This window comes from Corapipo altera, unplaced genomic scaffold (assembly GCF_003945725.1).
Source record: "Corapipo altera isolate COAL_440 unplaced genomic scaffold, ASM394572v1 94, whole genome shotgun sequence".
Classification (NCBI taxonomy): Eukaryota; Metazoa; Chordata; class Aves; order Passeriformes; family Pipridae; genus Corapipo; species Corapipo altera.
In genome coordinates this window covers 263,434-280,688 of record NW_020884950.1, presented here as the reverse complement: position 1 = coordinate 280,688, position 17,255 = coordinate 263,434, and the positions used below count along the sequence as shown (strand labels likewise).

The 17,255-nt window shown below is 41.9% G+C and overlaps 1 protein-coding gene across 3 annotated transcripts in view; it reads right to left on the bottom strand.

The window, feature by feature from the left end:
* Positions 1–765: 765 nt before the first annotated feature.
* Positions 766–17,255, bottom strand: part of B3GNT2 (UDP-GlcNAc:betaGal beta-1,3-N-acetylglucosaminyltransferase 2) — a 17,302-nt gene continuing 812 nt past the window's right edge. The window contains exons 1-2 of one of the 3 annotated variants that reach the window (XM_027663032.1): positions 16,891–17,174; positions 766–3,208 (exon numbers count right to left, since the gene is read on the bottom strand). In XM_027663032.1, coding sequence (XP_027518833.1) covers positions 2,006–3,199 — 1,194 coding nt within the window. In that variant the 5' untranslated portion in view covers positions 3,200–3,208; positions 16,891–17,174 and the 3' untranslated portion in view covers positions 766–2,005. Of the gene's footprint in view, positions 3,209–16,342; positions 16,473–16,890; positions 17,175–17,255 lie in introns of those variants that run through there. The other 2 variants (XM_027663034.1, XM_027663033.1) reach the window with 2 other exon arrangements.

Here is a 17,255-nt window from a genome sequence, read left to right as displayed (position 1 = left end):
AGTGCTCACTTGCCTGTCTCTGTCCCTCCCCTCCATGTCTCTACTCAGCAACCCCTCCTTCCCCCTCAAGACTCTTGACACTACATCTCTCCTTGCACCTCCCATCATCAGCATAACTTATTTTCTTTCACTTGGCCCAAACTTGACAAAAATCCCGCTAGTATTTAAGGAAACAGGGTGCTAGGAACAACAGACTAGGAAGTAAAACATGAACAGTAAAACCTGCCTCTCTTTCAGAAAGGTGTAATTTCTCACGAGGAACGACAAAGCACAAGGTCAAACCTCACGGCACAGCACCAGAGCACAGTCTGTCTTTTACCTACCCTGGGGCCGACACCATCATCTACAGAACAAAAAGGTGGAAGACCAGACGCAAACAAAGTACCGCATTTGTTCAGGGTAAATGAAGGGGAAAAAGCAGGTGAAGAAGCAAAGGAAAAGAGTTGTCGCTGCCAAGTTGTTTCAAACAAAAACTAAAGTGCCAGCTATTCAATCCATTCCTTGACTCCTTTCAGTCGCACAAGCAGTGGCATTGTACAGGCAATTATCTCTGTACTTACTGTTTCTCCCAGGGCACTTAACGTCCCCCTGCTTTCGCCAGAGTTGTCCATCTATTCCGGTATCTAACGAATGCATGCACAATTGTGACATTTTCTTGATAGCCTGCTACACAAGCATTAGAGAAATAAAGCCTTTTGCTTTATGTCCTTTTACTGAATGCCACATTCTAGAGCTCTGCAAGTCAACATGAAGCATTACAAGAAATACTTAAATCACATTTTATTTTTCAAGTTCAAAAATAACAATTAGCTTTATTTAACATGTTACACGTATCAGATTTAAAATATCATGCTCTATTTAAATATCTGAATGACAACACTATACAAATAAAATGTTACACAAAATATATTTAAGAAAATGTTTTGGTCTTCCATCTGAACAATAAATAGACAGGCACTTCTACATGTACAAAGAAAGCAACCACTATTTAGAATAATTCTTATAAGCAAGATGTGGAAATACAGAAGATCTGAGTTTCGAGAACATGTTTAACTCTACGTGAGGCTTCATGCAACTTCAAAGTTTGTTTCAAAACCCGAAACTCTTTGTGTCTGCACAATTCTGGATTTGCTGCCGCTTTACAGGAGATCCAAACCGTGCTCTCATAAGCAATGTGCAATTTCAGTCATTCCCATCAAGCTACCTGATCACATTTAGTGCCCAAACAGGAAACAAGGATTGACCAGAGTAGCTTTTCACATAAATAACATAAACAATAAGTCATCTTTAGTAACTAAGTGAGGCAGGGACCAACTTTACTGTACCTACTGCCCAGCTCCAAACAAAGTCTGTTCTTTTTCCTTATATATTGAGCTCTTAAGGGGTGTTTCAAGCAGTATTATGCTTTTCTTGTTTAAAAAAAAAAAAAAGGGCATAATCTAATTAAAGGGTAAATTCCTTCAGACACAGATACAATTTGCACAAAAGATCCCAAGTAAAGGAGAAAATACTGTTTTGGGGTGCAAAAGGACTGAAAACTATACATTAAAACAAAATCTAAAAGTTAAAGTCTTGTAAATGTTTCATATCTAAAGATAAAATTACATTCCTCCAATTTGTGTATTTTCAATTTACAGTGGTTTCCACACACGAACACTACTCAAGGAAAAATTAACTTCCACCAACACAATTAATGAAAGATGCATTGCAGTTGGCAATCCCTGTTTCCAATACAGCTAACCAGTCACTGACAGCTAGTTATATCCTCAAAGTCTCTTTTAAAATTAAGACAAGTATTGAAACATAACGACCATCAGGACAGTGGAAAAGTCAGGACCAAGTCTTCAAGCCATCCCTTCAAATTTTAGTTTTATTCTCATTTTTGAAAGTACAGGAAAAAAGTTTAGGGAGAAAATTCAACTATTAAACAGAGCTTCAGTGATCCACCAAGGAAGTCAGACCCAAACCTGGAAAGTTATTTGGACTTGGACTTATGCACATTACTTTAACAATTTAAGTGTGGATCTTGCAAGCGTGTCCAGATCTTAATCATCTCTTGAGGTTTTCTACTATGTACTAACATTAAGTTTGTGTAGGAACATATGTTATTTCTGTATTTCTCTTCGATATCAAACGTTTTGAAGCCTTTGTGTTTTTCCGGAGCAAGCCCAAGCTTCTGAAGGCACATTCCAGTATAAACATCATCAATAGGGTAAAGGAGTACCTGGTCAGATGCATTATTCAGTCTTAATGCCAGATCACCAGAGTACAGAAACCCGCCACCTCCAGCATACGGAGGGTATGAACCTTCATAAACACTCTCTGGGATGTAGTACTTCAATTTTTTTTCTCTGTGAGGTCCAGCATCTTTGATCACGTCGCCTATAAATAAGTCTTTGGCTTTTTCCTTTGATAAGCTCTTCAAGTAATCCAGGATCTGATGGGTATTCACAAAAACATCATCATCGCCCTTAAAAATAAACTGGACGTTCGCGCAACTGCTGCTGACCCACTTCAGAAACAGCACCTCTTTCAGAGTCAGGTTGAAGAAAGTATCTCTGTAGTTCCAGAGGAGAATGTCTTGGTGGGTTTCACTCTCAAATTTCAGCATGTGTGAAAGATCAGGAAAATGATCCTCTGGTGGGGTCTGTCCAAGTAAGAAGACCCTTTTGACTATCACATCCCCTGATTCAATTTCCTTGCCCCAGGATTCCCTAATTGCTTGCCTTCTATCAAAATGGGGTATAAGTGACTTAATAGCCAGCAGCAGAAAAGGTTTATGTTTGCACTTGTTTGGCTGATCCATTACTAATGAATAATTTCTACATCTCAAATAAAGTAGAAAGTCTTTGAATCTGTCTGGCAGGTTTGCAAAGTCACTAACCTCTGAAGACACCCACGGGTCAGGGTCACAGGAACTGAGAGCGCTCAAGTTAGAACTCAAATTCTCTTCCACAGTCATATTGGAAAGCAAGGCCAGAATAGGGTTGTACAGGAGTTCAAGCTTCTGCTGCTGTTTGTTCCAATAAGCTTTGTGAGGGGTGTATTTTCTCCAGAATGTGCTACGTGGTATAACAACACGGCCTTTTGCATTCTTCTCTTGGCTGCCGCTTTTTGAGACTTCCACAATCACATAAATAAAAATGTTCACCATCATCAGAATTCCCAGCAGCTTTAATCTTCTGCGTCCAACACTCATTTCTCATATCTAGAAACAAATAAAAGGAGATTTTTAGCCTTCTTCATATCAAGTTCTCGACCTCATAAAAATACAAACTACTTTCACGTGAATCAATATGAAACTTAGTAGCCTAAAAACAGAGGTTACCTACACCCCCAAAAAAGCCAGACTAATCTGTCTCTAATACGTGCACACCTACAGCTCATAGGTGTTTGGGGTCTCATCAGCAAGCTGCTACAAATGCATAGTTTCCATTTGCTACTTAGGAAGGTTACACTGCATTTCAAGGGGCACCTAAAATCAGCCAGCAGTGTTTGCTTCTTATTTAGATCTCCTGTAAACACTTGACTGTATAATAATTAGAATCCGAGCCCTCAGCTTGGCAAAGGCAGGCAGAGAAAGTTTTTTTCTGCTCGTAAGGTGAGCTGATGGGTATAGAATAAATTGCTATATGATAAGGTCAGTTATTTTTAAATTAAGTTTCAAGCTTTTATACTTGCACTCTTATATCTTCCAGCTACATAACAGGCAGAGCCAAATTTTAAAGCACACAATCATTTTCTGACAATTTCACTTGGCTGTTCCTTGGGAGAGAAGAGAGGCTGGCAAAACTTGCCAGCTGCATTGCTGGTATTCAGATCTCAGCAGACAGAGGAGAATGTGAACTTGGATTTCTATTTTCTTTTTCCCCTCCAACTGGAAAAGAAATGAATGGCAGCTGAAAGTAGAACTGTAATTATTAGGAAGTTTAAAAAAATGAAAAGAAATAAAAAAGGAGAGGTCTCCCATAGATAGAAGACTTTGAATTGTTGAATCAAAAATTCTGTTACCCATCTCCAGTTTTTACTGAGAGAGACAAAATGGATCAATCCCTCTTTCTTCCACAGCTGTCAGGATGAAAAGTACAAGGAGCAACATGAAAACAGCATGTTCCTCTAAAGCAGTGCTTATCAAACTGTTTACCAGCCCAGGGGTATATCCATGTACAAGCTACACAAATAATTCAGAATTAATAAGGTCAGCAAGACTACAGTCAAGTCATATATGGAACTCACTGTTGAAGACACTTCCATTTGCCAGGAATATAAATGATTATTGGAAGACCAGAAAAATCTCATAGAAGATTTGTAATCACTGTTACAAGCCCAGCTGTAAACACGGCCTCTGAGGTCCTGAAGTCACAGAGAACAGCAGACAGGGAGACTTGAAAAGTACACCTTGTACTTGCTGCTGTTTTCGTTTCTTTTCCCAGCCATCACCAGATGACTGAGCTAGACTGACCCTTGATCTCTTCTGGTTTGATCAGCCTTACTGTCTTTTACTCCTCAACAAGTTAAACACTAAACTACTAAAAATTTAGGAAGAAAGCAGTAGGTAAATAATCAGCAATCTTTTTTCTCTTATTTGACCTTATTAATCCAAAGGAGGTGTGCGTATTTCTGAAATAAAAAGCCACTCTCAGAAACAACAGGCTACTCAAAAACATTCCTGTTCTTCCTCACGTACCATCTGCATATTTATCTTTGTATACACTTAGGCCAGATCCACTTTATGTATTATTCTAATTCTCAGTCAGCTATGAAGTTCCTGTTCTAATTTTAAAGTAGTTTTCTTCTATACTTTAAAGACAAAAAACACACTTGTGGTCAGTGCCATCACTGAAGCTAAACAGCTGAACTGTTACAAGGCACTGGTTGGTCACACAGAGTTCAAAGAAACTTTATCTTCCTCTTTCAAATGCCACAAGCAGCTTCCACTAAGAACAGATAATTAAATATTATTTTTCTTCACTTTCTTTCCAGTACAACAAAAATACTGAGGAGGCAGCTGTCCCCTGATTGTACTACTCCATGCAGCTCAGCATGCACATCAGTGCTTATCTACCCTGTCCTCTGAAGCACTTCTTACCAGAACAACAAATGATGTGGTATCTGACCTATGATCCCGGGACTCCTGACACAACGGGATGACACACTCCCTCCTAGTAACAGCCAACAAAACTCAGGATTGTCAAGAGCTCAGCCAAAGTTTGATTTTTCAGGATATGTAGCACTAACACAGCACATCAGTCACAGCCCCCAGTTTACTAAACTGTGAGTATTCAACACCTCTGTAAGTCATCAGGACACTCGACTCTTCAGAACACCAGACACCATTTGCAAACACTTAACAAAATCCTTCAAAACACTGTGACTGCAATCCTCTGCAGCAAATGAGACAGGGATCCTATGCAGAAAAATCTCCATTTCCTATCAGACTTGGTAGAACTTTTCATCAGAAGAAGTCCGGCAAGGTGATAGTGGTTCCATCACACACAGCACAGCAAATGCTATCAGTCCCACAAGTAAATACTTCCAGCCTCAACCCTGTCCCAAGCTGTGAATCCACAAGCAGCTCAACCACTCTTATCACCTGATCACTCTTGTTGATGGAGACTCTCTCCTCCTCCCTTTCTGACTCCAAGAACTCGGGTCCAACCCCTCCCTCACACTGGCTCTGGTGCTCTGCCAGGCCTCTCCATGAATCAGTTCCCATCACCAACCCAGCAGAAACCCAACCCTGATGCACACCAGGTAAGCACCACGGCACCTACAGTGGAAGCACAGGGCAGAAGGAAGCAAAGCAGACACGTTTCCTCTCTTCAGCTGGGATGACAACACATGAACAACTGAGCCTTGGTTCTGGATCCACAATCCCCACCATCCTCCAACAAGAAGCTTTCTGGCACTGTAGCTGTGACAGCATCACACTTACACCCTGGTGCAGGCAGTCATGTACCACCAGTCTCTGAACAGACTGTGCAGGTGCAAGGTAAAACATTCAGCTTTTCCACCTTCTTCCAAGTCTGACAGAAGCCACGGCCTTTAAACTGCAAATACTTGTATCTGCTACTGAGGACAGGAGTTATGATGTATTTTCTAAGTGGGTTGAGTAACATGTCTACATTATCTGACTGCCAAACCCAAGCATTAAAAGTCCATTTATTTACTGGGGCTGACAAAAGATAAGATAATCCTTATTAGCTACAGGTATTACACCTACCACTCTACTGGTTCAAGAGTAAACTATCAGGAATTTGGCAAAACAACGTTTTAATTCAGCTATCTAACAGATATAGCCACCCTTCTCTCTTTGCAGAGGCAAGCTGTAACTGGCACTAAGGCAGACTTGGATCTTACCATGTAACTTCAGTTTGAGGCCTGGTATCCCTTATAGAAGTTGTACATGCAGCACAACTTCTGACACTGTCAGCAACACTGTGTGCAACAGTGACACTACATTTCTGAAAATAATTGAATTACTTAACACATCACAAGGCATACTCAGTCCTACTAACCTCCTGTGAGATGTATCAGTTCTCCTAAAAGCTCAGTTTTGTTCAGTGAGTCGAGAGATTTCCGGATTGAGCAACACCACAGTTTTAGAACGTGAAGATGTTAAGAGCCCCAGGCTGTTATAAAAAGTCTGTGCTATTTCCAGCTTTTAAGAACTTGAATACTATTTCTTTTTTAACTACACACAGTCATATCTCTTTTCCCCCCCTCAGAGGAAAATACAACAGTAATTAAGAAAATCTTAAGAACTGGAAAATACCGAACAGATGTCAGTATTCTGCTCCTACAGAAGCACGTCACACACAGTGGCTACCACTGAAAACAGTCAATGTTCTCAGTGTTCTTCAAACAGCACAGTCTGAAACAACGTTCCAGTTGGAAGAAAGTTATCAAGATAACATACTACTCAAAGCAAAGAGTGCAATGAAATTCAGAGCAGTTACATGTTTATTATAACATTAGTTTTCATTATTTGCATATACCTGCTCTGAGACATCTTTCAGCATATTATTCAGCTTTGGGAGAAATTCCAATCTTCCAATATTTGAATACCAAAGGACACCAGTGCAACTTTTGCACGGAATTTCAAGACCTGAGTAAATAACAAGACTAGGAAAGGATGTATTTGTATTTTCCTAAAACACAGTCCAAGGCATAAAGAACTATAAAGAGTTTGAATAAATGCCAAATTAACTTCACATTCTGTTTCCCACTAGTTATCTTCACCACATTTTTGCTCAAAAAAATCCCCAAAAGCAACACAAAAAAAATACTGGTGTTATTTTCTCTATACACATTTGCCATACCAGCTATATAATGAACTTTTATCTGTTGTCCCTTCCCCTTTTTTTTGGTCATTTTTGATATTACAATAACAACAAAAAACCCAAATTGTTTAGTACTTAAAGCTCACAAATAAGAACTTATGGAGACTTTTCCTGGAGCTATACATCAACGGGATTTGGTGCAAGGTGCAAATCACAGAACATACTCAGTTTTGCACAGACTGTGAGGTCACTGTGCACCCCACGCACAAGTGATGGCTCTGAAGTGAAAGAACAAAGCAAGACTCCCCTTGAAGCCTCTTAAACCTCATCCAAGTCACAACCAAAATCAAGCAGAGAGAACGTGTTCCAACAAGGCTCTTCTACAGCACAACCCACAAGCGACCACACTCCTTCACTGGGTCTCATCAAGCCTCCAAATCGCAGGGATCAAGAGACAGCCTTGATAAGGTGAGAACACCATCCTATAAGCTCGTCAGGAGACAATCAGATTATCACGGAAGCCAACTCCCCACCGTGCAATGCATACACCCTGCAGCTAATCTGAAGGGATCTGCGAGCACTACATTTAAATTTCTCAGACTACCACCAACCACAATCTGGATGCCAGCAGGTCTTCACGTTATGCAGAGTCTCGCTTTTCAAAGCAATCAGATAAAGGCATTGCTCAGAGCAGTTACGTTCCAACGAAACTCCAGAAGTTAACTTGCCAAAAGCTAAGTTAACTTCTTGAGTTAACTTCTAAAGGCGGGGAAATCCCTCCTACATTAACGTTTAATGAGAATCTAACTCCCTACCCCTAATAGCCTGCTTGACTGCTGTCCCGACACCACTAATGTCAGTTTTCAACTGTGGTATCAAGACCTTTCATTTGCTGCCGAATGCCAAGTTCTGAGTATCACAATTCCAGAATCTTCAGAGTAAGTTACATTATGTTCCTGTCACCATTTTCACTAATTTCAGGTGTTCCCCTCCCTCTAGCTCTTCCAGCAGCAAAGAGAAGCTACCAGAACACGCTATTTAAAATAACATCTATGAAACCAAAGCTTTGTTTACTTTATATTGCTGTTTAGAAATATTGCAGCAACATCCACAAAGTTTGCATCAAGTTATCTTTTCAAAGTAGTTCAACAGTAAAAAATTAGTTTTAACTTCATTAAGACCAGCTTATGTGAAATTCCTGCTTGACAGAACACTTAGAGATGGAAGAGATACTATCAGATCTCCTCTGTCTCAAACTGAATACTTCCAACCCCAAACCAAACTGCTCAAGTGCCGAATTCTTCAACTGGAGAGTCATCTATTTTTTCATCCATTTTTAAAAGAGAGTCAGCTACCACCAAATCCTCAGATCATCCCAACCCTGTCTATCTTTTAAGTTACTAAAGTGTCTCTCACAAAAGCTTTGGGTTTAATTAAGATATTTAAATACTGTGCACCTACTGAATTCACTGTAAGTTAGGCCTAAATATTGTCTTTTTAGCTGTTAAAATTAAATTCTTGGATTGGCTGAAAGAATGTTCAGTTTCATATTTTAATTGTTTTATTAATGTTTCTATTGAGGATCAAGGTATATGCAAGGAAAGCCCTTTGGTCATTAGGAGAAGTATTCTGTAAACTCAGTCCCAGGTCTGATGTATATTCCAATTTTTCTACTGGTATAGACTACTTGAGTTTGGTCATGATTTCCTACAGGGATGAAAAAGCAACGGAACTCCACATGTACAGCACACTTACATAAGGCAATTTAAACCATGGCAGTGTCCCTATAAATCAGTACATCATGCTAATATCACCATTCTATACTGGCACAGCTACAGCCACAATAAACATCTATGAAGGTGTTCCTCACTGCACATGAAAAAAACCCCCAAACCAAACAAAAAAACCTGTAACCAAAAAAAAAAAAAATCGGTTTCTTTGTTTATCAGTAAAAAGGGTTTGGGTTGTTGGTTTTAGGTTTTTTTTTTTAGTAATTGAGATTTCACGGTGACAACTGTGGGTAAGATCTCAACTCACTATAAAAACAAATGTTAAAGAGGGCCTGTGGTAGCAGAAGTGACCTGTTTTTCCCAATTTGTTAATACAAAAAACTCATTCTAAGGTCAGTTCAAGCTGTAGAACTATGATATTGTAAATTTGTTGGGAATAACACAGAGTTGCCAGCTTCTGATTTAAGAACTTCAGTTTTTAGTTACCCTTGACAGGCTTCAGCTTGAATTAACAGTAAATTATAAAGAATCAAGATAAGGGGTTTAACCAAGTGTCAGCAGAGAAGTATTCCTTGGAAGAAAATTAATTGCCATTCATCACGTCAGTCACAAGTTGGGGAGGTACAGTTCCATGGCAGTTTGAAACAGTTTCAGTCACAGCTGACTCATTCCTGTAATTTATTCCTTCCCCTAGAAACTGCACAGTCCCAATTTGCACTGATAGGATTGTGGTGAATCAGTTCAGGAAGCCAGAGGATGAGAAAGCACCTGACAATAAAGCAGCAATTAGTTTTCAGCTGCCTCACATCCCTAGAGGTGTTTGCCACTGTGCTGCACAAACACCAGGCATGGAGCAGGAGAAGAGTGAAGACTCCCACAGCCCAGACCACAGCAGATCCCGTTTTTCATCAGCTTAAACTTCCAGGTACCAGCAACGTTGCTGCTGCAGCCCAACACTTCTGATCTTGTTCCCACCTTCATCCACAGAGGTATAACAGGCAGGGCCAGACCCACCACTGGTCCACCAGAAACAAAGAGTTTGGGAAACCTCATCTTTAACGAAATACACCCCAGGGTCTGAATTTCTCTAACACTTACAGGTTGCCTACTGAACCAGGGTGACCCACCCATCTGTGCTGCTCTTTGTTCAGGGGTTCCTTTCACCCGGAGTGTTATCTGCCCATAATTCCTAGAAAGCCAAGGAAGTGGATAATGAAATACCTTCCTCCCAGATTCTTAGTACTTGGGTCCGTGTTTGTTCTGGTAACACACTGCAAACCTGACTCATGCTTTCAAGGCACATTTAAAGAGATAAAGTCTGCTGGACAGACACACTCTTACTCCTTGCTTTTGTGCTGTATTTGAAATAAAAAAGGGGATTTAATGTACCTATTCAAGAGGCAGATGACCATAATTTCCACAGACAAGACATCTCCTCCTGGTATCTCTTCCACTTTTATCTTAAACCCAGTAATTAGTACTGCCTTAACCATACCTCAACCACCTTTATGTCTGCATAGAGAGCATTCATTATTTAGTCAACTAACCAAACCATCCTTCAAGCACCATGCTTCAAGTCAGCAAAACTTTACCTTTTCTTAGCCTTCTTGCACAAAACACACTGCTAAAAACTATGTTTCAAAAGCAAGTACAGTGTAACCTGGTATGTCTGTTGAAGTTACTACCTACCCTTGATGACCACTGTCTATTTTGGGTTAAAAATAAACCAACACTGGTTTTCAATTTGACTTCCACAAGCTGCCACTTTTGCAGGCAGTGGCTGGGTGATGGGATACAGGGTTGGGACTTCCCAGCCATCTCAAACCCTATTTCCCTGCAAGCGCTGTGCGGTTGCTCAGAAGGCAATCCCAACCAAATTCATACTGTGAGGATTCACGTCAGAATTCTGGGATCTGCCTCTGAACTTGCACTACTGAACTAAACACGTGTTTGAGAATGCAGAGCCTACGTTTTAAAATGCAAATACATGAAAAATACTTCTGCCTTCAACTGGTTTTGGTTTCGGGTGTAATTAACGAGTACAGTAAAAGTTTTTCATCTTTCTGAATAATTCATTTGAAGTTCAGAAAAAAAAAATCAGTGGAGTTCACTGTCTTCTCTCAAACTTATAAAACCTAAGATGCAGATCTCATTCTAGCCTGTAAAGTTTTTGGAAAAGGAAACAATTTCTCCACAGCTTTAGGCAGCTAAAGATGCATATAAATACCAGGAGGATTTTGTAAAAGATCTTTAAGCCGGTTAGGCAGCTACTCCCATTTTTGTTAACAGCAGATAATCATCTAACCCGATTAGAGCCTTCTAAATCCAAGGAGTACCTTCTGTACCTGTTACCTGCACACAGATGCAAAGTATCCACTGAGTCTGTGAGTGGTTTAGGTAACCAAATTTAAGCTGTTTTGCAGGTCTTTTAATTGTTTTTATTCAAAAGCAAATCAACAGTAAGTGTGCAAAAGACAGCCTTCCATTACCAGTTTCTAACATTCAAATATCAGATTAAAAAAATACAATAGCTCAAGTAAGATAAAACAGCACTAAATTCAGGGTACAGTGCAACATTCAGCTGCACCTAAAGAATCCCACCCTTTCCCAGGCCATGAATTCCCACATTTGCATAGCTCACTGTACTGCATTCTGTATAACCCTGAAGATAAGCAAACAGAAAGGCTATTTCTCAATCCACTTAGTTCCTCAATTCAGTTCACAACACAGCTGCACAAACAGCTACACGAGCACAGGAGACCGGGGGCACAGACAGCAGCGACTGCTTCAGCCACTCTGCCCCCAAACCGCACGGGACACAGCAGGATGATGGATGATGCTCTCGGCAGCAAACCTGGGACAGGCTGAACGGCAGGAGAACGGCAGGAAGCTGCACATCCCACACACACACCTTGATGGGGCACATCAGCTTTCAATACCGTGCTTCTACTGTAAATTCCACACAAGTGTGCACATCCTCTGGTGGTTCATAAACCATTGAGCCACTGAGAATTAACCTTTTACAGAAAAAAAATTAAAATTACTCATTCCCACCCACAAATCAAGATATCTTGCCCATTTCATTTAGAGGGCTGACTTTCAAATTAAGCGATTCAGTCAATTTACTCTCAGACTAACTCTTCTGTGAGTTTAAGATGAAGCAGCTGCTAAGTTTCAGAACTTATTTACAAAGATGAACAGAACTATTTCCAAATTAAGTGCTTTTCAACTCCTACTATTGTATTTCTCTCTAACAACAAAGCTTTCTTAACCAGCTGCTGATGGAAACTGTTTCATCAATTCTCCCTTTAAAAAATCTCAGCACCACACCCATCACACTGTGGGATTCTTTTCCTTACTTAAATGCTAATTGCCTCTCATGAGACATCAATTCAATCAGTCTTCTGCACAGTTCATCACAAGACAGTTTAATGATCCAGTCTTTTCACTGGGTTTTACATGATCTGGAGACTTGGAGAGGTTTACATAGTCATCTTTTAAATCCTAAAAGGCCCAAGAGAAAGATACAAGCAAAGTGGAAGATCGAGCCCAAGATACCTGTCAGTTCTTCCTATGCAAAAGCAAAATGTGACTGAACAGATCTGACAGTTATTCCCAAACTTTTGGCTAGTGACTTTTTCACTCTGAACTAAAATGACAGGAAGAGTTTTTATTTAATTATATCATCATCATCTTTGTTGCTTTTTTGCTGGCTTCTAAGCACATAAAAGGTGCTTACTTACATAAAGGGATACAGCCCTGAAGTAGTAGCAAACTCATTAAAAACATTTAAATATATATTTGGGAGGTCAGCACGTGGCATAACAGGGAGATTACATAAGTAATTTTTGTTAATTGCACTCACAGGCACAAAGTCCTCCCTAAATCAAATGAAGCACTGTCCTGTGCAGGGCCAGGAGCTGGACTTCAATGATCCTTGAGGGTCCCTTCCAACTTGGGATATTCGACGATCCTGAACGTAGCCTACACCAGAAACATCAAGTACTAATCCCGTGACTGCCCATGCACACAACTACAACCACCCAATTTAATTGTTAAGACTTTGGTTAAAAATGTAACTTTACAAACTACCACATAAAAAAATTTGGTATACCTGAAAAAAACCCATAAAAAGTAAACAGATGCCTACTTGCTTCAAAATTACTTATAAACTTCTACTATAGAGTAATAGAAAATGTAATAAGGAGGCATACTAGGAAAAAAAATCCCAAACCAACAACCCATGAAAGGAACAAAGATGGTTTCAAGCTTTGGAGAGGTGATCAATCCTAATGGCCTTCAAGACACATTAACACAAAAACCAGACACGTTAAAATGCTCATAATTTAAATGAAATATATATTTCTCTCTATATTCTGTACTTTCTACAAAAACATACAAAAAAACCTTGTTGCCACAACAAGTACACTCTAGCCAATATCTTCCCCCCCATCCTGCCTCTGACCTGTTCTTGGCCAGTTTTAGAATTACACTGTTTAAGAAGCTTTAAGTGTGTGGCAAACCTGCAAGAAACCTACCACGCTCTACTATGTAGACTGCAAATCCTTCAACTGAAAAAGAAGAAATTAATGGGATTTTTAGAGCAGGACACATAACCCAGCAAAACACAAAGACCTGGAATGTGAACCCTTGTGTTTCTGACACAGCTGCTCAGTCACCTGCCATCAAAAGGCACCAGTCTGACAGCACACAGATAAAGTCCATCAGGTAACTAACTCTGAAGTTTCACAAGCTGTCTGAAGTACAGATTTTACAAGATAATCCGACAAACATTTGTCAAAAATTAAGTAATCTTCTGAAAAAGAACAAGTTACTGAAGAATCTGGTTGAGGATTTTAATTGACACTGTTCAATCTTTTTCCTACCCTTCAGTTAATTTGGAGCAACGTGACTATACAGATTTTGGTCAAATGCACATATCAATGACAAGCCATCAATGCTTCTTGACTGTTGTGATAAATGACAATACTGGCTGTGACAGGGGACATATGTCTCAACAGGATCAGCACTGACACACAGTCTTTTGTCACCACCATTTGTTCTCCTTCAACTGGGTCTACACAGCCAACAGGAAAAATCACTGTCAGAGCCAGTCCCACTGCAAAAATAGCTGCACCAGGTGGCAGTAAAATGACAATTCCTCATCCTCTAAGCACTGACAAGTCACCATGGAGGAGCATTCCTCTGAAAGACTTGGCTCTCCAAGGAGTCTGATAGAAGGCAAGATGAAGACTCAAATCCTGCCTTTTTTTCCCCCCCTCTATATACATTGTGCCTTGTTCATGCAGACAATTGCACAGATTTGTCAGCATGCAATACAAAAACACTTTATCCACTTCTCATTTTTTTGTCAAACACTACTATTTTTTTTTTTTCTGAGCAAACACTGCCTGTATGCTGATCTCCTCAGCATCATCTTCATTATCCAGAAGTATTTAAGAATTTCAAGAGGAGCTTCCAGGCAACAACAATAATTTTTTTTGACCACCAAAAACATTGTGTTCATTAGAAACGACCTCTAGGGAGAATTGTGAGTTTTACCTATTACGACACAGGGCATCAGACAGCTCACTGCACTCCCAGCCATCTAATGCATGACCTTCAAAACAAGTCCCTTCAGCAGTGTTACCTTGCTGCTGCATCTCGCTTTCTGGCATTTTTCTCATCTTTTAACAGTACGTGGAGAAAAGACATGAGCATAAATCCATGCATGATGACTCCAGAGATGACAAAATTGCTTTAAATAAATTCTAGTTTTTGGCTGGAATATACAGCCACACAACTGTACTGCACAACATCTGGTGCAGAAAGTCATACGTTCAAAGCAAGCAGCAAAACAAGGGGTTCCTTTCAGCCAAAAATATTTTGATTCTAACTGACAGCACTGTCTTTTTAGGCATATGACAAACATTCTGTATTTCAATTCACCTCCACGGCAGTATTGCTTTTTAAAGATTCTACTATGGGTCTCACGTTGTTCACGGCCCCAGAAAAGAAAAACAACAACAACCAAATAAACAAACAAAAAACCGAACAAGCAAAACACATTAGAAATTACATCTGCTGAATGAGAAAAGCTGATTCTCTGTTTCGTTTCCTCCGCCCGCATTTCGTAATAATTGGCAGCTAATTCAGCTCCTCCAGCAGTTCATCAGGCATTAGGCTGGGTCACTAAGTGACCAGGCAGTCCTTGCCAGCAGCCACCTGAAGGAAACACCAACTGTACCACTCACCCGAGTGTCATCTGCTGCCCCCACCCCACCCTCCACACACGCCCTCGGTGACACCACCAGGATCCGACGCCAAAGCGGAACTGCAAAGAAGAACATGAAACCGTTTCGAGCAGCCTAAAGAGAGAACTGAATTCCGCGCTGCCTCTCGGTAAAGACAGGCGAGAAATAGTTTACCAGAAATTTCCTCAAAGGAGAACGCTATAATCATGTTTCCTCAACAACTTTAAGAGTATATATCTAGCATGTAATTTTATGCATCTTCCCGCGTCCAGATTAAATTCTTCTGTGCCCAAACCAACTTTCTCTGTCCAAAATACAAAAACAAAACAACAAAAAAACCAAAACACCAAAACAACAACAACAAAACAAAAAAACACACAGGGAAAAAACCCCTCAACTCCACCACGCAAACTCTTAATTTGCATAGTTAAAACTAAACATTAGTGTTTAATAATCAACTCCAAGAGCACTGAGCATTTTGGGAAGCCGGATTAAAGGGTTACTCAAGTAACTTTCACCACGAATTTTTGCAGGGTGACTAATGAATTGCGAGCTGCACTTCAGCCACAATCACAGCGAGTAACCTGAAGTCCCCCACCCCTGACGGAGTACTGAACGTCTCAGGAAGTTTAAAGGACTAAAAAGCATCATCTCGTGATGGAGCACATACATTCACGGCCAATTCTGGCAAAAACGTAATATTCCCCCTTTCAGCTTCACCGAAGTCCACGTTACAGAGCCACTACCTCAGCAACTACGCCGTAGCGCAAAATCCTAGGGCTTGGTGGATCTTAACAATTAACCTACTGGGGTTGCAGCCCGCTAACGAGCTGAGATGAGCCGAGAGGAGCCGAGCCCAGGAGCTGTGCGGGTCTCCCCTCTCCGCACCCGGCGGGCGCTGCCCTCCCCTCCAGCCAAGGAGCGGATTGCAGCAGCACCCGGCACTGCAGCACTGGGCTTTCTCCGCGAAAAGCTCCCGGCTTCAGCACCAACTCCGCCCTCCCCACGTTTAAATAAATTGAAAAAAAAAAAATATATTAAAAAAAAAAAAAAGGCAAACGACGACAAAACATACGGCGGGGCTGAGCTGGATTAAGTTTCATCCATGCCAGCGGATCGTGCCTCTTCTTCCCCGCCTTTCCTCTCGCCTGGTTTGGCTGCAACATGTGCCGGCCGCCGGTGCTGCCCGTGCGCCGGGGCGACCGCGTGGTGTGACCCCAACCCTCCCACCGCCCGTCACCTCCCGGTCGGGGGGACAGGCAAAAAGCGAACGAAAAAAAAAAACCCCCCAAGCCCTAAGAAAAAAAAAAAAAAAACAACCAACCAAAAATAAAGCAAAAACCACCACGACAAAGCAAAACATCAAATCCCGAGTAGATACATATCTGCGAGCGTTCGCCTTTCCGCCGCCCGCTCGCAGCGGTCAGCGCGCAGATAAAGCGAGGGGGCTGCGAGGAAGGAAAACCTCGCGACCTGGAAAGCCAGGGGAGGTAAAAATTAAGTTAAAAAAATGATTTTATTTTTTTTTCAATTTCCCCCCGCCCCCCCCCCCCACCCCCCCCCCCCCCCCCACCCCAAACCCACCCAACCCCCGCCCCCCCCCGCAACCTTCCCCGCACGTACCTTGCCCGGCAGCCGCGGGTCTCGGCCGGGGATGTTCCTGCCGCCGCCCCCGCCTCCACCATGCTTTTGTCCGCCCGCGGGGCTGCCCCTCGCCGCGGGGCTCCCACCCCCGGCCCGCCGCCCTGCCCCGGCCCCGCCGGCCCCCGCACCTGAGGGGCGATGCCGGGGCGGCGCCGCGGAGGGGGCTCGTCCCGTCCCGTCCCGTCCCGTTCCGCCGCCTCCTCCTCCTCCTCCTCCCCTGCGGGGACGGGCGCTCACCGCCCGCTCCTCTCTCCCCTCAGGGCCGGCCGCGCCTGAGGTGCGAGAGCCCGCGGCGGGCGGAGCGGGGCCGGGGCGCGGAGCCGGACGCGAGTGGGAAGCGCTCC